At 51.7% G+C, this 19,779-nt stretch overlaps 2 protein-coding genes across 2 annotated transcripts in view; one reads left to right on the top strand and one right to left on the bottom strand.

Moving 5' to 3' along the window:
- The first annotated feature begins 376 nt into the window (after positions 1-376).
- On the top strand, positions 377-5,947 carry Rnf215 (ring finger protein 215). The gene is made up of 9 exons (XM_031340333.1): positions 377-774; positions 1,016-1,159; positions 1,753-1,824; positions 1,905-1,990; positions 2,420-2,576; positions 4,511-4,630; positions 4,707-4,850; positions 5,070-5,172; positions 5,259-5,947. Exons 1-9 carry the CDS (start codon positions 484-486, stop codon positions 5,279-5,281), a joined length of 1,140 nt encoding a protein of 379 aa, XP_031196193.1. The 5' UTR covers positions 377-483; the 3' UTR covers positions 5,282-5,947.
- Positions 5,903-19,779, bottom strand: part of Ccdc157 (coiled-coil domain containing 157) — a 17,470-nt gene continuing 3,593 nt past the window's right edge. Inside the window, exons 2-12 of the mRNA XM_031340332.1 lie at positions 17,335-17,482; positions 16,101-16,359; positions 14,360-14,531; positions 13,030-13,675; positions 12,365-12,442; positions 11,827-12,017; positions 11,142-11,318; positions 10,841-11,009; positions 9,176-9,315; positions 8,692-8,780; positions 5,903-8,605 (exon numbers count right to left, since the gene is read on the bottom strand). Of these exons, the coding sequence (XP_031196192.1) occupies positions 8,359-8,605; positions 8,692-8,780; positions 9,176-9,315; positions 10,841-11,009; positions 11,142-11,318; positions 11,827-12,017; positions 12,365-12,442; positions 13,030-13,675; positions 14,360-14,531; positions 16,101-16,348 (2,157 nt within the window). The 5' untranslated portion in view covers positions 16,349-16,359; positions 17,335-17,482 and the 3' untranslated portion in view covers positions 5,903-8,358. The remainder of the gene's footprint in view (positions 8,606-8,691; positions 8,781-9,175; positions 9,316-10,840; positions 11,010-11,141; positions 11,319-11,826; positions 12,018-12,364; positions 12,443-13,029; positions 13,676-14,359; positions 14,532-16,100; positions 16,360-17,334; positions 17,483-19,779) is intronic.

Raw genomic sequence — 19,779 nt, 5'->3', positions numbered from 1 at the left:
CCCTGCTCCTTTAAAACCATGGCCTCCATCTTCCCATCTGCTTTTCATCTCTGATTCTCTGCTGCCTGCTCGTCGATCCCATGTAGGAACACTGACTCAGAAGAGGATGGGACATAGCCTTGGCCACACCGTAGGTCAATCAGCCCAGACCCCTACACCTCCCTCGCTCCTACATTTCTCCGATTCTGAGACAACCCGCACCTGTCTCCACTGACAACCTGGTGAGCTCTCCAAGGCCTTGTGCTCTAAGGTATTCTCCCCATCTTAGCTCCTCAAGCCTCCTACATTAGGTTTCTCAGGAGCCACCAGGAGGCGCTCTCGCTGTCAAGCACCCAACTCACCCTCCCGGCGCACCGCCCCCTCCGGCTGCGGCCCCGCCCCTCCCGGTGCCGAGCCCCGCCCCGTCCGGCGCGGCCTGGCTCACTGGGTTCTCCCGGTTCCCCGGACCTTAGACTACGGCCTCGCCACCTCTCCGGTCTGATCATGGGCCCTACCGATCGCCCCGCGCTGAGGTCGCCGTCGTCACCGCCCCCTCCCCCGTCGCCGCCGTCACCGCTGCTACTACTGCTGCCCCTGCTGCCTCTGTGGCTGGGCCTGATGGGGCCCGGAGCCGCGGCGGACGGCAGCGAGCCGGCTGCCCGGGCGGGACGGGGCGGAGCCCGCTCAGTGCGGGTGGATGTGAAGCTGCCGCGGCAGGACGCCCTGGTTTTGGAGGGCGTCAGGATCGGTCCCGAAGCCGGTCCGGAACCTCTGCTGGGCGGCCGCCTGCTGCTGGTGAGCTGAGCCCTGCCTAAACTTGCCGTGACCCTCGGATAGACCCCGATGTCTTTATCCAGAAGCGAGTCCTTCACAGCCCAGAATGCTGCCCCCCAGCATTCAGGGGTTCGCAAACCTGAGATCCACATGCCCCTTCCACACTCATTCCCATACCCTGACCTTGCGTGCTTTGTGGCAGACCCTGGCTGCTTCTTCTATTCCCCTTGCCTTCCTCTTTTCATGGCTCCTCATTACACAGATGGATGTCGTGGATGCTGAGCAAGAGATACCCGTAGATGGCTGGATTGCAGTGGCATATGTGGGCAAAGAGCAGATTGCCCAGTTCCACCAGGAGAACCAAGGCAGTAGCCAGAAGGCATATCCCAAGGCTCTGGTCCAGCAGGTGCAAAGGGTGTTTGAGGGAAAGGGAGAAAGAAAATGCTTTCAAAACATCTGCTAGAGCCAGGCTAACAGGTGGCTTATGAGGAGCCTTCCAGAGAAGCCCTGGGCCCGAGTGGGTCAGCAGACACCAATATGAAGCACCAAAGCAATGTGATGGGGAGGTAGAAAGATTTGCTGGGGAAAGTGGACCTGTCCTGGTGATAGGAGTCAACAAGGGTAGAGAGCTGGTTTGCCAGGACTAGGGCTGATGAAAAGACTTTTGGATCCTACCGAATGAAAGGAGTGTGAGTCTCTCACACACGTGATAATGTGCAAACTTCTTAAAATCAAGAATAATCTTTATGTAACTATGGTATAGGAAAGTTAGCATCTATAAAATGTTATGATCTATGTTCCATAATTAAATATTGCCTTAGTCCACAATCATTGTGTGTTGCCTTTGGCTGTCATTATCCCTTTGGCCTCTAAAACCATCCCTTTGGCTTGACCTCAGGGAACTTATAGCTAGTCTATCCAGAGGTCCGGCTCCTGAGAGCTGGGGCTGCGGGTAAGGTGGGTGCGTGGCAGCCGCTCACCTTCGGTCTTCCCTTGCAGATGCGCCGAGCCCTTTTCCTGGGAGCCTCTGCCCTGCTTCTCCTCATCCTAAACCACAGTGTGGTTCGAGAGGTAAGATGACTTGGACTGTGAGGGTGAGCAGGTGAGGGGACAGGGGACCGAAGCCTGCTGACCCTGCCTGTCTCCTGCAGTTGGATATATCCCAGCTTCTGCTGAGGCCAGTGATTGTTCTCCATTACTCCTCCAATGTCACCAAGCTGTTAGAGGCACTTCTGCAGTGAGTTCGAGTTGTTCTGGGTGGTCTGATGCCTGAGTGCTCTGGGTCTCCTGCTTTCCAGTGGGCTCTAGGGGAGGAGGGTGTCTCTGGAGAAGGCTTTTACCTGCTGGCCCTCAAACTACTGTCTAAGGTTGAAACTGGGGGAGGGGAAGGGAGGGGAAGGAGAGGCAGGATCTAGGAAAGGAGCTACTCTATGGGCGGAGCAGACTAGCCCAGTATAAGGAAGCTGGATGCCTGGTTGACAGGCTGCTTCTTGGCCTGGCTGGGTAAAAACATGGGCAAAGAGCAGCCAGGAAACATCTGGGAGCCAAATCAGAAGGCCTATGGCAACAATATCCTTGGGTATCTACTGCAAAACCAGGTAGATGAATTTAGGCCTCCCTTCCTAAAGGCCTTCTGTTTGCTCCCCACCCATGACTCTCCTCTCAGGAGGACCCAGGCTACTGCTGAGATCAGCAGTGGAGAGTCCCTTTCAGCCAACATCGAGTGGAAGCTGACATTGTGGACTACCTGTGGTCTCTCCAAGGATGGCTACGGAGGCTGGCAGGACTTGGTGTGCCTGGGAGGTGCCCAGGCTCAGGAGCAGGTAGGTGCCAATGGATTCTAGGACAGCCCTGCATACATTAGAGCTGGTTATTTAGTAGAGTAGATCATGCAGTAGTAGATTATTAGCAGGAGCATGACACTTGGCCTAGGGTGGTGGGCAGTGGCGGCCGATGCCTTCACTTACCCCAGTTTTTCCCATTTGGGGATAGAACCCACGGACACATGCATGCTAAGCAAGTGTTCTGGTAGACAACGTGGCCTCCACTGAGTCATGTCTCGATACTCTCCAGTTCCCATACGCACCCTGACTTCCTGCCTCTGGGCCTGGCCAGTGATTGGTACTCGTTCCTTTTCTCTGTCCACACGAGTTCTCAGCTTGCTAGTGGACCCTCACAGCTTGCCTTCGTGCTTTGGATGTTTGCTCCTCTGCTCATAGCCCCACTGTCTGCTCAGCATGGCTGGGCTCTGCTAGGCTTTCACACTGCCATAGGAGAACTAAGCCTGTATGTTAGAGAGAGTGACTTTGTGTCCTCGTGACAAATGGCTGTGTTTTGTGTCCACATCTTCCAGTGGTTGGCTTCCAGGGGTTCAAGGTGTTCAGTCCACAGCATTTCTTTTTCTTTTTCTTTTTCTTTTTTTGGTTTTTCGAGACAGGGTTTCTCTTTGTGGCCCTGGCTGTCCTGGAACTCACTCTGTAGACCAGGCTAGCCTCATCCGACTGTCTCTACCTCCCAAGTGCTGGGATTAAAGGTGTGCGCCACCACTGCCCAGCCCACAGCATTTCTTGAACCCCAATCTATACAGGTTGAAGGGAAGCAGACATACTCTCTTCTCCTAGTGCACAGATTCCAATAGTTTGTGATGTGGGCCAGTTTCAAGTCAGACAGGTTAAAACCCTGACTCCTAAACTTCAGATGAACCACTGGAGGCCAAAACAAAAACAAAACAACTTGAGCCCATCCAGAGAGGATGATCATTGGTCAGAATAGATGCCACCGCTCCACTGTGATTAGAGAGGACAGAGGTTGGGTTACAGACACCTCTAATGACCCCAGTGCAGTCACCCCAAACAAGGGTGAGTTTTGTTGCATTCACAGCTCCCAGTCATTTTGGCCCTCTGTCCTGCTGTGATGGGAGTTGAGCCTATGTTCAGACATCCCACACTGTATGCTGTGACAAAGAGCTACAAGGAAAGCTAAAGACTTTGAAGTGAATTGTCTTTTAGTCACAGTACCTCTAAACTCTGTGCGAAATGGCGTACCTGGGTGGGAAAGCCCCCTGTGGCTTGTTTCTTCTACCTGAAGAAACTAAAGTGTTTCAATCCCCAAAGACTGAGTCTACAGTATAACCATGTCATATTGAAGGGCCTTGAGGACTACCCAGGACAGCAGCAAGGGAGCCCAGGGCCTATGGGTATTAGGAGGGCTGGGCAGGGGGAGCACTCACCTTAAGCATCAGGGGATGCTTCTGGAGCAGTAGGCCAAAGGTGTAAAGAGAAGGGACAATGAAAAATTTCAAGACAGGGGAAGGGAAGCAAGGCAAGGGATAAGGGGAAAGGCAGTGAAGGAAGGACCGGGCATGGCTGTCCGATTCCTGGGCATGGGGTGGGGAGTGCTGCGTGCTGCTGGTTGAAGAGAGGATGATCATAGCACAGAAGCATTTTCACCAACTTTTTCTGTGGCTTCAGGTGTGAACATCAGCCTAGATGAAGGTGAATGGAGGATATAGGGACTGAGAACAGACAAGGAGGAAACCTATGCTGGGGACAGAGTAGCAGGGTATTAGGGAGACATGTGACTCTCCATGGAGCTGGGGTAGACCCAGAGGAGTACATAGGTAGGGTGGATGGAGACATCAGAAGAGCAAGCAAGGAGCCTGCACAGGCAGAGCCCCTCAGTGTTTCAGGGGGTAGATATCCCTTGGGGGAAGCATGTGGAGCAGCTTCAGTGCCCTGACATCTGCCTCCCTCCGCAGAAGCCCCTGCAGCAGCTATGGAACGCCATCTTGCTTGTGGCCATGCTCCTGTGTACAGGCCTTGTGGTTCAGGCCCAACGACAGGCGTCAAGACAGGATCAGCAGGAGCCTGGAGGCCAGGTGGGAGCCAGACTGTGGAAGCCCTCATGCCCACAGCCCTTGGGCCTGCAAGACTGTGGCCATCCTCTTCCCACAGGAGGATTTGTTCAAACGCCGTGTGGTTCGGAGACTAGCATCCCTCAAGACCCGGCGCTGCCGGCTGAGCAGGGCAGCGCACAGCCTTCCAGAGCCTGGCACGGAGACATGTGCTGTGTGTCTAGATTACTTCTGTAACAAGCAGGTTAGTGCCTTGGCACAGTCATCCACAAACTGACCTATGGCGTCCCTAATCCTGCTCCCAAGAAACCCTCAAATCTCCAACCAGGACCTTCTTTCAGTTCTTATTATGGCTACCAAAAGCATACCCAGGGATGGCCTTGGTAGGAGTGCTGTGCAGTCCTGGTGAAGGGTACAGGTCTAGCACTCATCTAGAGCCTGTGCCCCTTCTCCCACTATGTAGTGGCTCCGGGTACTGCCGTGTAAGCATGAGTTCCACCGAGACTGCGTGGACCCCTGGTTGATGCTACAACAGACCTGCCCACTGTGCAAGTTCAACGTCCTGGGTGAGCACCAGGGGCCAGGTGGGATCCTGGACTAACTCCCTAAGGCCCACCTGATACCTCTCTCCCTGTCCTTCCTTTCCCTACAGGGAACCACTACTCAGATGACTAACTGCTCCAGTGGAGATTCTGCACTTCGGGATGGACCCTTCCCAGCCTACACTACAGGAGAGTGGGATGGACAGACCAGCTAGCCCTGTGGGCAAAGGAAAGGTCCCACCATGCCCATGGCGGTAGGAGGGACTCACAGCTCCAGGCTGAAGACACAGAGCCAGGACCGGCAGGCAAGGAGAAATCATTAGAGCCCTTCTCTGCAAACCTGGGGTATTTGTGTCTGTCCTCATAGGCAGCTCCCACAACTCTGGGGAAGAAAACACGGTCCCCAGCACTCTGGAGCGTCAGTGTTGAGTTTTATGCTATTCATTGGGGAATAGATGAGGGAAAGGATGTGTGGCCATGGGACCCCTGGCATGAACCTGTCCTTCGGGCCATGGCTTGATCAAATCAAAGGTATGAAGTTAAAGCGAGCCTGCTCCACTACCTGCTGCCCGTCCAGCTGGATTCTTCCAGTCTGGCTGGGATCAGGGGCCTTAGAAACCACCTAGTGCTGTATTTCTTGGCTGGGCTAAATGTTCCTGACCAGGATACTTGAGGCCACAGGATATATGTGGTGCATCTGCCAAGGGCATCGTTAAAAGGAAAAAACAAAAACACACAAAAAATGTTTGGGTAGGGAAGTTTTAATAGTAAAATAAACATGGAATATATTTTAACATAAGACATAAATCTGTGTGATGTTTTAAGATGTTAAAGAAAAGATGGGTATGTGGTGGCATATGCCAGTGATCCCAGAAATCTGGAGGTGGAGACAGGAGGATTAAGAGTGTAAGACCAGCTGGGCACAGTAGTGCACCCCTTTAATCCTAGCACTGGTGAGGCAGAGGCAAGCAGATCTCTGTGAATTCAAGGTCAGCCTGGTCTACATAGCGAGTTCCAGGACAGCCAGGGCTACACAGAGAGATTCTGTCTCAAAATAACAAAACAAAACAAAAAGTTCCAGGCTAAACTGGACTGATGGGCAGTCCCTGTAACCCCCTGTTCTGTCTCCTCTGGAAGGGAAAGCAGAGGGTCATGAACTCCTCATCATACTTGGCTGCATAGTGAGTTTGAAGTCAACATGGGCTACATGTTGGAATTCTTACATTCCTTAAGGCCTTGCACTCCTGGGCTGCAAAAACATTCCTTGCATAATCTTTAAAATATTGACTCTAAGAAGTTTTGGCCCCTGTGAGTGGGTTATGTAAATGACCTTCTGATGAGAGGGGCAAGGGCTGGGGTGTGGCTAACTGGTAGAACACTTGCCTAGAATGCACAAGGGCCTGAGTTCAATTCCCGACACTAAACCAATAAAAATGAGAAAAGCATCTGGCCAACATGTGAGCCCATGGAAAGCAGGAGTCAGGGACTGAAGGGCATCATGCCGCAGTACATTCTATACATTCTATGCTGCACACCCCACTTTCTTACATTCTTTGCTGCACACCTCCTTTTCTTTATTTTTTATCTTTTGAGACAGGGTCTGTATGTGGCCCTGGCTGTTCTGGAGCTTTCTATGTAGACCAGGCTAGCCTCAAACTCAAAGAGATACTTCTGCTTCCACCTCCTGAGTGCTACCATGCCCACCTCTGCTGCCTTCTTGAAGATGGGTGGGATGAATAAGAGGCCAAGCAAGAGCAGTGAGGGCTGGGGACCTCAGCCCCACAGCCTAAGCCTAAGCCTAAGCATCAAGCTCTGTCACAGCCAGGAGCCATCCTGAGTGATACCGTAGTTTCCCCCTCTGAGCACCCTGAGCAAAGGGCCTGGTCAAATAGATGGACTTCTAGACCTTTTTGATTGTTTCCTATTCTATGCCTATCCATCTGACGTCTGAGTTAGGTCCTCGCTATATGGCATAGGCTAGCCTCAAGCTCTCAATCCTTCTGTTTCAGCCTCCCTCGGGTATGTGTCACCTAGATGAGAAGGGTCTGGCCGACTGACTGGATGTTGACTCATTCAGCACTCACGGGGCCTCTCTCAGGGCTGTGCCCAGAGCTGGCTCTCCCTGGGTAGAGTGGCTCAGAGCATCCAGTCTCCCCAGAACCCCTGGGCTGTTAAGAAGCAGAGTTGGGCCAGCAGTGGTGGCACACACCTTTAATCCCAGCACTTGGGAGGCAGAGGTAGCTAGATCTCTGTGAGTTCAAGGCCAGCCTGGTCTAGAGTTCTAGGACAGCCAGCGCTACACAGAGAAGTGCTGTCTTGAAATACACCCTCCCCCAAAAAGAAGCAGGTTGGGAGACCTGGCCACTAATCCTTCACTGTAAACTTAGGTAGTCAACCCTACTATACAATTAATAATGCCACTCACACTGGGTGAGTATGCCCTGAGAAATCCTCACTAAAAATTTAGAGCCTGTCCATCCACAAACAACATGACTCAAGGTAGGCTTGCTTAGAAGAAGGACCACTGTGTTGCATGGTGTGGCTGGTAGCATCCTTGCCCCATCTTGTGTCATCCTATTCTGGGTGAGCCTCCAAGGTCTAATTCTTACCAACCATGGCTGGCTAAGGTGTCCAAAGGCCTGGACTTTCCTCCAATGGTTTGGTGGAGCTCTGACCTCTAGGACTTAAGAGGGATCTCCCAGTAGTTCCTAGAGAAGCAACAAGCTCCTTGGTGAGCTGCCTAGTGCCCTGTCTCAGATGCAGAGCCCAGGTGGAAGGCAAAGGCAACACTGTTTTCTGCATGCCTCGCTGAACCAGAGGGCAAGCTCCAAGCCTAGCTCCTTGTTTCAGATGTGTCCTCGCACCCCAAGCCCTACCCTGAGTGCTGACCAGTGAATCCGGAGTTACCCCTTGGCCCTTTCTATGGGACACAAAGGCTGTGCTTCACTTGGCTCAGGTGCTGCCCCTCAATGTGGTCCTCCCACAGTGCCTGTCAGGATGCAAACAGGAAGCTCCCAATTCAGTGTGGGGCTTCTATTGGCCAGTGACCTGCATGGTGGGATCACAGAGGCTCTTACCCAACAAGAAGGGAAGGTCTCTTCCCCCAGCTCAGCCACGCTAAGGCCAAGATCGCTGTGGGCAGATGGCTGGGGCTTTTATTCCATGGGGGGTTGCTAGTCACCTGCCCTCCAGCCCTACCCCTGCTGCGGGTTATGTGGGCCGCTCCTGGGGCTGGTATGTACAACCAGCCTGACGGTTTGGAGAAAGCTTTCTCCTCAGCCTGGCCAAGGCCCTTATGGGGTTCTGGGTGCAGGTTGCTGAATGGGTTCCATCCCCCAAAGAGGACTTGCTGGGCAAGCTGCCCGGCTGCCGAGAGGGGGATGTTTGGGGCCCGCCTGGATGGGTCCTGCCTGTACTGCTTGTCCTGCTGCCAGGAGACTGCCGTCTGCCTGTGGGTCTGAGGAAAGACAGGAACATCCCATGTGATCATAGGCACCATACACTTATGATGCATCTGCCCACCTCAAGGAAAGCCCTACTCACCCTGAGAATGCACTCTGGGCCTGGGCTGGGGGTGTTGCTTCCTGGATGCCCTTGTAGGGAGGGGACCAGAGCTGTTCCTGTGGGACCATCTGCAACAAAGGTAAAGCATAGAAGGGCACAGGAGTCCCTCCCTACACTACAGAGTGTCATAAGGTAGATAGGGAGACAGAATCCCAAGCTAAACCCACAAGTTCTCTTCACCAAGAGACAAGGCTTGGGAAGTCAGCCGAGGGCCATCCTCAGCTGCAAGCCCTGGGCAGGCAATACACACTGACTCTTGAAGTACACTAATGAGGAGCTGTAGTGGGATTGTGAGCTGGAAGGCTTGGTCTTTCATAGGCTCATACTTTCTGGCGTATGGAAGTCACTTTTCAAGTGTGGCCTAAAGCCACATGTTGTGAGGTAGGCTCTCGTAGCACAATCTCAAATCCTGCCTGATGGGAACCCTTACCGAATAAAATACCCAAGCCCTTCAAAGGTTCACCTTGAGGTCTCCCTGCTGGGCCACCTCTCGGATTTTGGTCAGCATTGACTGGAGCCGCTTATTCTCCTCCTGTAGGACTTGGATACGAACATCATTGGCTTGCACTTGCCTCTCCATGTCATGCATGACATTGCTAGAGCCTGCAGAGATAGATTTGGAGCCCCATCTCACGGAGTCTGCCTCTTGTGTCCAATTGGGCAGGGCCTCTGAGGGTAGAGAGGGGTAGCAGCCCGGGCACCCAGCACACCCTGATGCCAACCTACAGTGATGGTGAGAGGTACATTTTAGACTCTGAGCCAGGGGAGGCCTAGAACTTGCAGATTTGATGTTGAGTAAAACAGTGGATCTTGGGGCTGAAGAGATAGATGGCTCAGTGGTTATGAGCCCTGGCTGCTCTTCCAAAGGTCCTAAGTTCAATTCCCAGCAAGTATCGTGGCTCACAACCATCTGTAATGGGATCTGATATCCTCCTCTAGTGTGTAGACATACATGCAGACAGAGCACTTATATACATAAAATACATGAATAAATCTTAAACAAAATAGAATGGATTTTATTCAAGGCCACTTGTCTTTAGCCTGGCAATGGTACTACTACTGGGTCTTGGGTCACAGGAGGTCATCATGTATGGTCTTCCTTACACTGTGTATGGTGGATGAATGAAAGCATCCAGCTCTATAAACTCAAGCAAGTTGCTTCCCATGCTAGATCTCCGTTTCCTAGTTTATAAAAAGGGTACCAGGCTGGAGAGATGGCTCAGTGGTTAAGAGCACTTCCAAAGAACCAGGATTTAATTTCCAGCACCCATATGGCAGCTCACAACTCTAGTTCCAGAGGATCTACCTTCTCTTCTGGCCTTTAGGCACTAGGCACCAACACAGTACATAGAGATAAATATATAGACCCAAAATAATCATACACAAAAAAATGATGTTTTTAAAAAATTTGTAGGATTGGTGAGATGGCTCAGCAGCTAAAGAAAGATGTTTGCCACCAAGCCACCTGAGCCTGATTTCCTGGACACTTGGACCCATATGGCAAAAGGAGAAAACAAACTTCCATGTTTGTCTTCTGACCACACTCCTGCGGGAGCAGGTAAACACATACAATGCAAATGTACAAAAAGGTTTTTAATTTTAAAAGAATTGGGTCCGGGTCAACCTCATGAGGCAGTTGTGGGCAGCAGACTGGCCTGGCACTAAGTGCTCAGCAGTGACTACTCACTGTGACCAGTTGAGCAACACCAGATCTCCTTAGAACTAGAAATGCCAGCAGGAGAACAGACATCCCCTGACAGGATCCTGTGACAGTGTAGGTGCCCAGTGCTCCTGACCATGGGGTCCAGAATATTGGACAGTTGGGCCTGTGTCCTTGAAAATGGTCCCATGGTGTATGACAGTAGGAAAGGAAATGTGGGAGTTGAGCAAAGCCTGGCATGTGGGCAGAGCATGTGCTAAAGGAAGACAGGCCTATGCCTGGGTCCACTAAGGTGAGAAGGGCACAGTGCTTGTGGCTCATGGTGGCTCTAGCCCCACATGGCTCACCCTCCTGCCCCCATCTCCTCTTGCTAAGGGTGAGAACAGCAGCAAACCCCAGTCATATCCAGGCAAGCTCCGTGCCTAAATGGGCCCCACCCTACCCTCAGCAGTACCCCCAGGCCCCTACTTTGGATCTGGGCCTCCGCTGGCTGGTGCAGGTCTGGGAAGGCTACCAGCAGCCGCTCCCGCTCCTTCAGCTCATCCAGCTGCCGTTGCAGCTCAGAGATAGTCAGCTGCAGGTCTGTAGTCACCTGTTCCAGGTCCTGTTTCTCCTGCTGCAGGCTCTGCAGCAGTTCCTGGGGGACAAAGGAAAGCTCAGACCTGGCTCTACACCCCCTTGGGGACACAGACAAGGCCCAGAGACATCAACAATGTTAGAGCTCCTCAGAGATGAGGACTGCCTTCCCTCTCACCCTACCCCACTGCACCTGCTGGGCCTGTAGCTGGCATTGTCCCTGTTCCCTATCGCTCTGGAGGCTCTGCAGCTGCTCCTCCAACTCACACCGCTGGGCCTCAGCCTCATCCAGACTTCCCCGCAGCTCTTCCCGCTCCTGGTCCAGGCAGTCGAGCTGCTGTAGCAAAGTCCTCTGCTTGGCCTGCAGAGACTAAATAGAGATGCATAGGTAGGGCAGATTTAAGGACCCTACAGCCAAACTAGCCATGTTGGACTAAAGAGGCTACGGTGTGGTGTCTATGACCATATGTGCTATGTTTGGATGCAGAGACCAACATGCAGTTGATAAAGTGCGGAAGGAAGGCAGCAGGTAGATATACAACCAGCCAGGATAAGACCAGGACCATTGCTTAGAAGGCAGTGGATGACTCAACTTCTTTCCAATCATACAGTTCCTACTCTCTTTTCATTAAGTCTCCAGTGTCATGTCTGCCTATATCACTGAAACCCCAATACCCTGGCACCTATTGAATATGAAGTCCTGGCTATGCCTCTCAGTAGCTATGTGACCTGGGGCAACTTCTTTAACTTCGCCAAGCTCAGTTTCTTCATTTGCAAAATGGGAGACAACAGGAGTATCTGGTTCCTCCTGTTGCGGCAGGCATAAGGATAAGAGGGCTGCAGAGCCTGAAGCCCAACGCCTGGATTGTAGGCCTCACCTCCTGATGACGGACCATGCTGTCGACGCGGGCCTTCTCCTTGTCCAGCTCCGTGCTGGCCCAGCGGATCTGCTGGCTAGCCCCATCCAGCCGCCCTGCCAGAAGCTGCACTTGCTCCTCCAGCTGCTGCACCTGCCTCTCAGCTGCTGCCCTCCGCTCACCTTCCTCCTCCAGCTGCTTGGCCTTTGCCTCTGTAGGATGGAGAGAGCAGATACAAAAGGGAGCCCTGGGTGGGAGTCTCAAAAACACCTCTGACTGGGACTAAGGGGAGATCACATCACAGATCTGAAGCTCAGATCACAACCCAGGGCTCAGGACCTGTGAGGTGGGTCTGGAATACAAAAGGCACTTTCTGCCCACTGATATTGTGACTCCAGTTAGGACCATCATCGAAGCATAGAAAGAAAGAACCTTCCTCCTGTGGCTCCCATTCTCTTTGCTCTAGAAGCTTGGAATGGAAATGTAGGTATATGTCTGGCTATATGGTGAATTGGAGATATGGATGGGGCGGGGGGAGTCCCACAAAGGGGCTTCTTACCCATGGCCTGTATAGATTTCTGCTGCTGCTTCAGGTCTCCCTCCAGAACGGCCACCTTTGTCTTCAGGTCACATGTTTCTACAACAGCCAAGAGAGAGGCCTTTCAGAGGATCATCTGGGCCCATGGCTTTTAAGCCCAGTGCAGCCTGTGTGGTGAAGATAACCATCTAGTGTGCAGGGGCTGCTTGAGTTATCAAGGGAGGCCTGGGGTAATCCTAGGGGGCCTTGGGCCCTGACATGCTCCTGGTGAGACTCAGAAATGACAGTGACTTCTTGACCTAAGCCCTCAACCAGCAACAATGGGCCCCAATACCTTCCTTTTGCCCAAGAACTTTTGCCAAAGCCAAGAGGCTGCTCTGTTAAGGCGGGAGTGTGGGGCAGGCTTGGGAGTGACCACGTGGAATCAAGTTGGAGTAACACTCCAGCCCTCTCCCCTTCTGATGGGACGAGTCTGAGGCTGGGATCCAGGAATTATTCCCTAAGAGGACACAACTCCAGTTGGATGTCTACACCCTTCCTGCTGCCTTCCTGTCCTGGAACTTCTGGCCATTCCCCAGCCTGGGTTTCTTCCATGCAGACTATTGGGACTCAAAGCCTGGTCTCTGACTGGGAGGAGGGATGGTCATCTTAAGGTCATGCCAGTGTCTGGCCTCTGGGGAGTAGACCTGTGAACAGCTGATGCCTGTCATGCTCGCACTTGGCCAGGGTCCGCTCAGCCTCCTCTGTCTGTCGCTGCCGCTCCCCTTGCTCTTGCTGCAGGGTCTGCTCCAGCTTGCTCACCTGCTTCCTCAGTCCATCCTTCTGCCCCTCAGCCTCTTCCAGCTGGGCCCTGAGGGGCCCAACAAGCTGGGTGAGGGCCCCCACATGTTTATTGAGACGAGTCAGGTCTTTGCTCTGTTCTGCTGCCCAGTGACCCACGGTGGCAGCTGGCAGTGGTTTAAGCCCCAGGCTGTCCTGCACCAACTTCTGGAACTGGCCCAAGGATGAAGGCAAGTTTTGGCTCTGACATAGGCTGATAACCACCTTGCCCACCTCCCACAAGCTGCCCTGGACACTGGTGCAAGCATCACAGGGCACCAAGGCTGTCTCGATGGTCTGGGAGTGGACACTCTTGGTTTTCTCAGAGGTCCCACCTGGGCTCCGCAGGGAGACTCTGACAGGGATGCTCTGCAGCCCTTGGCAGATCAAAGGCAAGCCTGGCACCGGGGAGGGAGGCTTGATGAACTTGGCAGTCATACATTCAGGGCTCCTGGCTGGTTCACCCTTAGCTGTGGGCTTGGTGATAGAAATCTCCCCTTGGTTTGCTCTTTTCTGGGGTCAGGAAAAGAAAGGGAAGGCAGGTGAGAGAGACAGGCATGGGAGGCAACCAGTTCCAGGAGACACTGGTGACAGCCTTGCCCAATGGTTAGATCTGCAGATGTTAAGTAAACTTGCATAAATCACAGAGAACCTTCTTTTTCTCTCTGGCTCAACCAAGGCCTGGCCTTTTTGCTGCTCTCTCTGCTCACACCCTAGGCTTTGCCTGGTTAAATAAGCGAGGAACTGAGAGGGTACTGGTTAGCTGTAACAGTGTCAGTTATAGCCATTGCTGCTGAGTTCTTGCCTGCTCTCATGCCACTCTACCCTCTCTGTATCAGGCTCCTCTCTCTCGAAGTGACAGTGTGCTTTCTCATGGGGTGACCATGAGAGATTTGATACTCTGTTAGCGAATCAGGCTCATATTAAACCCACAGATGAACACACTGAAGTTCAGAATGGGAAGGCATTTTCTAAAATCTCACTGCATAAATGGCAAGTCCTGGAAACTAGACATGACTCCCAAGGCCTGCTTTCATGACTGCAAAGCCAGCAGGCCTCAAATGGGAGACTTTAGACTAATGTTCCACGTGGGCAGTGATGAACCAGCAAATGATGGGGTATATGCGGTGGTATGGTAAGAAGCTAGAATTGTAACAGTATGTGAGGGCACCCACAGTTAGGGCTGGGATGACCCACCTGGGGGACTGCCTGCTGGTAGAGCAGGCCCAGCCTAAGCAGGTTGCTCCAGAAGCGCCTTACTGTAAGCCCCACGGACATGCATGGCCCTGCAGCTCGGGCAGGAGACATCATCTGCTCCAAACTGAGGTTTTCCACGTAGCTGGCACAACTCTGAAGCAGCAGCAGGAGTCTGTGGGCAGAATTGCTTGGGTGGGCTGAGGCCAAGGTTAGCACTAATACAGTTTTCATATACTTGGGGGCTTTGAGTTCTGGGGGATTGACCTGGACATCAAGAACCTAGAGAGAGTCCATGTCAGCTTCATGTTCAACCTAGGGCCACTTCCCATCGAGTACCCTCTGTGGCTTCCTAGATGGCAGTACTTTCTGCCAAGTGGATGAGCAAGGAGCTGAGGAAAGGCAGCCTGGCACGGAACGTTCTGAATGAGTAGCTGCCTTCCTTTATAGATGACAGAAATAAACTGCAAGAGCATCCCAATGTCCCTGGGGAAGCAGGGCAGGGCAAGGGGATGTGCATGTTTTCCTGGTTCCATCAGAGGCACCTCCTTCAGGCTTAGCAGTCTTTGTGACAACTGAGACTTGGGGTGAGGACAGCTAGTTCTCTTTATGCTAACCTCAACGTTCAAGTTTGGAGTAAGCATTAATGTTAGGGAATACAGGTGTTGGAAAGTACACATTTTCACAGCCAAGACTTACCTTAAAGACAGAACTGTATGTTTGTAACACACACCTGGAAGGTAAGAGGTTGGGGTAGGGGGTGGTATTCTAACCCCGAGTCCTTGAGGAGGTACCCACGGCCTCCAGGTCTGACCTGTGGGCCATGTGGACAACACTTGAAACAGTCTGTGTTCTGAGAGCAGCCTGTGGTGGGAGATGCTGTGATGTATGTATCCTTAGCCAGGGGCCCACCATTGTTGGATAGAGGCCATGGCCTTTGCTCTAGGGTTCCCAGGCTGAGCTTGGATTCAGTGGCCTCTGGCAGGAGTTACTTTTATACACAGGAGACACGTACACACAGAGGAAGCTAGCACTAAGTCAGAAGTAGACAGAGCTCAGCTATGGAGGGTAGGAGAGGTATGTCAGCAACATCTTTTACAGGAAACAGGTGAGTGATCAGGGTGAAGGGCTGTCCTGCCAGAGCAGGGCAGGCCCGGAGGAGCAACAGCACACCGCCAAGCCAGGGAGAGGAAGTGTTCTGTAGTCATACAGCAGCCCTGTAGAGGGTGCAGGCACTGCTTTCATACCCAGAGTGCCTCTAGGCATTGCAGGACTACCCTGCCTTCTCTGTCTCCAAGATCACCCTGCAACATCTCTGATGCCCACTGGTCCCCTCCCGCTTCACTAGCATGGACAGGTTTTGAGTGCCAGAAGCCTCGGTTGTGGTCCTCACAAGGAAACTTTAGTGACAGTGTAGAGATGGTGGGGTGACAGGGAAGTAACTGGCCTCTTTCTTGAAAGGCTTGGAGTGCAAAATACACCTCCCATTTTTGGCCTTGTGATGCAGAGATGAGGCAGCTCACAAGATGCCAGAGCCTAGGATGAAAATGCTACACAGTAGCTATAGTGTTCCTGACACACAGAAACCTGAGGTAGAAGCAAGCAGAGTTGTGGTACTGTGGGAAGCAACAGCAGAGGGGAGAGTGGGATAAGGACAAACCCTCCACCACAGACAGAATAGGGCAGCACAACACAGCACAGAATAAAAACTCGAGGTTCAACGTCTCTAGGAGTCCAGCCTCACCTGTCAATGACCAGCTCCAGCAGCACCGCATGGGACAGCTGTGTGAACTCAGGGTCACCTGGCACATGGTCATAGTGCTCCAGAAGGGCTACCATGTCAAGGTCACAGGCCACACGGTCAGGGAACTTCCAAGAGGGGAAGCGCACAGGCCCGGCACGGGAGAATACATCCACAATGGTGCCTTGTAGGTCGGTGAGGTCCTTGCGTAGGCTGTCCATACAAGCCTGGCTGCCTAGCAGGTGTGCCATCCCCACAGCTCCTGGGGTTGAGAGAGGAGCCATGGCCAGCCAAAGTGGTGTGGCTACTGCCAGGAGAAGCCCTGTCCTGCCTAGGTGTTCCACATCTACCTCTGAATTTGAGGAGAAATCCTGAGTGATTGGCATTTTATAACCTGGTTCTAGATGTCTTGGCCAGCCTCCTTTCACCAACCGAGCCCTGTGACTACCCTATCTCCAGAGAACCTGCTTGCCCCAGGCCTCCCTTGCTATATGGAAGCAGGGATGGATCTCCTACCTGTAGAGAATAGAGGAAGCCCTGAATGAATGAAGTGCTGAATAGATGTATGCTACTGATATAAGCACAGCAATATCAAGGACCGCAGAGCCTCAGACCCAGAGGGAATGGCAAGCTGTCCCTGGGGTACTAAGTACAATTGTTGACAGTGCATCAATCCTCTACCACTTTCTCCCTGCTCTCTTCTGTGTTTCAACATAGCTGGCTGGTTACAGCCTGAAGACTGCCTACCTTCAGAGACCATGCCTACTAAGATTAGCTTAACCTGTCTCCTTGATACAGCTACATCCCCAAAACTGTGCCTCCTTGTTCAGCTGTATGCAATATCCTTCCATCCCTGTCCAACTCTAGCTAATAAACCCACTACGTGTCTGGGATGCTGTGGTTTTATCCCAACCTCAGCTTTTCTTTGTGTCTGTATTTTCTTCATTCCATGTCTGTTCCCAGTCAGGTCTAGGTCAGGAGCCATGGTAGCAGACACAGCCAAAACATATCACAGCTTCAGCATGACAGGGAATGCTAGAATCCACCCCCACCCCTACTATCACTCCACCCCAGTGAGAACATGAACTGTGCCCTTTGAGCTCATTACTACATGACCTGGTCACCAAGTCTGAGACTTGAGGACCAGCCTGGGCCCAAAAGTACTGGGAGACTCCGAGATACCCAGGGTAGTCTGTAGCAGGCTCTGGGTTTCCCAGAAGGCTTCTTCCACCCTTACCTCTCACAGATGTTTGTCCATGAAGCTGGAGTGGCTGACTATGTCCAGCTTTTGGACTAGGCTGTGAGGTCCACGACTCATGCAGGTGCCTGGCTTTCTGGCTCCTGGCTTCCTGGTTCAGGACTGGCCGTAAGGGGCCCTCCCATCTCTGGAAATGGATACATAGGAGAGTGAGTGAGGACTCAGTCAAGAAAGTGTCCTGGAAGGTTGGGAGCCATATGCACGAGAAGAGCTGCCCCAGGTGAGAGGAAAGACTGGGGAGCACACCACCTTTAGCCCATCTGGAGCGTGCAAGCTTCAGTGCTGCCCCTTCCCCAGAGCTGCCCCTTTTATACAGATGGGCGAACACTGGAGGCCAGAGAAGACACTCAGGTAGGAGGAATTTATAGTCTAGCATCTTTCTTTCATCCTTGGGCCATGCTGCTTCTAGAGCAGCCATGTCCAAAAACAAAACAAAACAAAACAAAACAAAACAAAACAAAACTACACACACACAATAACAAAAACCTATAACACAATGAATGATGATGAGAAAACAGCAGAAGCTCAAGCCTACTTTTCCATCTCTGTTCCCCTCCCCTGAAAAGGCTGTAAAAGCAGGTACTCTTGATGGCCCTCCCTTCTTCACTGAAGACCTCATATGATAAGCATCTTCTGAAAAATCTAGGCGATAAGGAATAACACAGGAGAAGAAAAAAAAACCTGGAGCCAGTGAGATGGCTCAGCAGGTAAAACACTGACAACCTGAGTTTGACCTGCAGCTCTCATCCTATGGGACAAGGATAGCACTGATTCGTAAACGTTGTCCTCTTGACCTCCCCACACGCACGGTTACACATGCTTGTGTACACGCACACACGAATACATATTTCATTAGTAAACAGGTAAAGACTTTTAAAAGAATAAAGCTGAACAGTCTATTTTGGTTTGTGGATTGTCTCGCACAGGCTTATAGACTGGTTGGTGGCTTGGTTACCCGTTAGTGAGCTTTGGGGAAGTGACTGATGTGGAAGGTTTTGATGTACTTATTAGGTTCATAGATGCATAATATGATGGCATTTCTGGGAGGTAGTAGAAAGTAGAAGGTGGGGCCTGGTTGGAAGAAGTAGGTCACCAGAAGTGTGTCCCTGGGGGCTATGCCTTGCCCTGGACCTCACTCTGCTTTTACTCTCTGCTTCCTGTCTGCCAGCAGGTGAAGAGCCTCCCCCCCTCCACTTGCTCCTGCTATCTCACCAACTGTCTAGTGTGAACGGGGGACTTAAGTCTCTGAACCAGAGAGCCGAAACGAATCTTTCCTCCTTTAGGCAAGGCATCCTCAGTTTCCCCTCTGTATTACTGTTAGAGCATAGACTTTATCTTCCAATTATATTATTTTGAATGGCTGTTCATAAAAATACATAGATTTCATGGTGTCTTTGAGGTCTTTGTTTCTGAAAGCTCCAAAACATGAAAATGTATTTATTTGGCCAGGCAGTGGTGGCGCACACCCTTAATCCCAGCACTTGGGAGGCAGAGGCAGGTGGATTTCTGAGTTTGAGGCCAGCTTGGTCTACAGAGTGAGTTCTAGGACAGCCAGGGCTATACAGAAACCCTGTCTCGAAAAAAAAAAAAAAAGAATATGATAGTCTGGATGAAAATGGTCCCTATAGGCCCATATGTTTGGTTCCCAGTTAGTGGAATTGTTTGGGAAGGATTAGAAGGTGTGGCCTTGTTGGAAGATGTGTGTCATTGGGGGTAGACTTTGAAGTTTCAAAAGGCCTAGTCTCCATCTCTCTGCCTTCATCTTTCAGATCAGATGTGAGTTCTCAGCCACTGCTCCAAGCACCCTGCGTGCCTGCCTGCCTGTCTCTATGATGATCATGGATTCACCCACAGCTGTAAGCTAGCCTTCAATTAAATGCATCCTTCCATGAGCTGCCTTGGCCATGGTATCTCTTCACACCAATAAAACAGTAACTAAGACAAAGCATTTGAAATGTTTTTGTTATCATGTGTTATGTTTATGAAGGCTTTGCCTGCATGTGCATCCCTGGTGCCTGCTGAGGTCAGCAGAGGGTTGGCCATCCTCTACAACTAGAGTTGCCAGTGGTTAGAAGCCACATGCAGGTGCTAGGAACTAAACCTGTGTCCTCTGCAAGAGCAGCCAGGAACCTCGGAGGCATTTTTTCAGCTCTCATAGCAAAATACGTTTTTATGCTTTTCTGTCTATGTGTGTGTGAGAGAGAGAGATAAGGTCTCACTATGGACATATAGACCGGGCTGGCCTCTAAGTCAGAAATCCAGTTACCTCTGCCTCCCAAATGCTGGAATTAAAGATGTATGCATCCAGCCCTGCCTTTCTTTTCTTTTCTTTGAATATATGTCTTATTAGTTTTAGGGTTCTCAGTCATGAACCAGTGATGAGTAAATTAAAATATTACTTTCCCTCACCTAAACCACATCAGA

This window comes from Mastomys coucha, unplaced genomic scaffold (genome assembly GCF_008632895.1).
Source record: "Mastomys coucha isolate ucsf_1 unplaced genomic scaffold, UCSF_Mcou_1 pScaffold22, whole genome shotgun sequence".
Classification (NCBI taxonomy): domain Eukaryota; kingdom Metazoa; phylum Chordata; class Mammalia; order Rodentia; family Muridae; genus Mastomys; species Mastomys coucha.
The sequence above is the reverse complement of the archived record's forward strand: the minus strand, read 5'-3'. Positions and strand labels throughout refer to the sequence as shown.

Coding starts and splice junctions, on each gene's coding strand:
- Rnf215 (XM_031340333.1), top strand. CDS start 484: ATGGGCCCTACCGATCGCCCCGCGCTGAGGTCGCCGTCGTCACCGCCC. Junction 1,825..1,904: donor ACCACAGTGTGGTTCGAGAG/GTAAGATGACTT, acceptor TGTCTCCTGCAG/TTGGATATATCCCAGCTTCT. Junction 2,577..4,510: donor GTGCCCAGGCTCAGGAGCAG/GTAGGTGCCAAT, acceptor CTCCCTCCGCAG/AAGCCCCTGCAGCAGCTATG.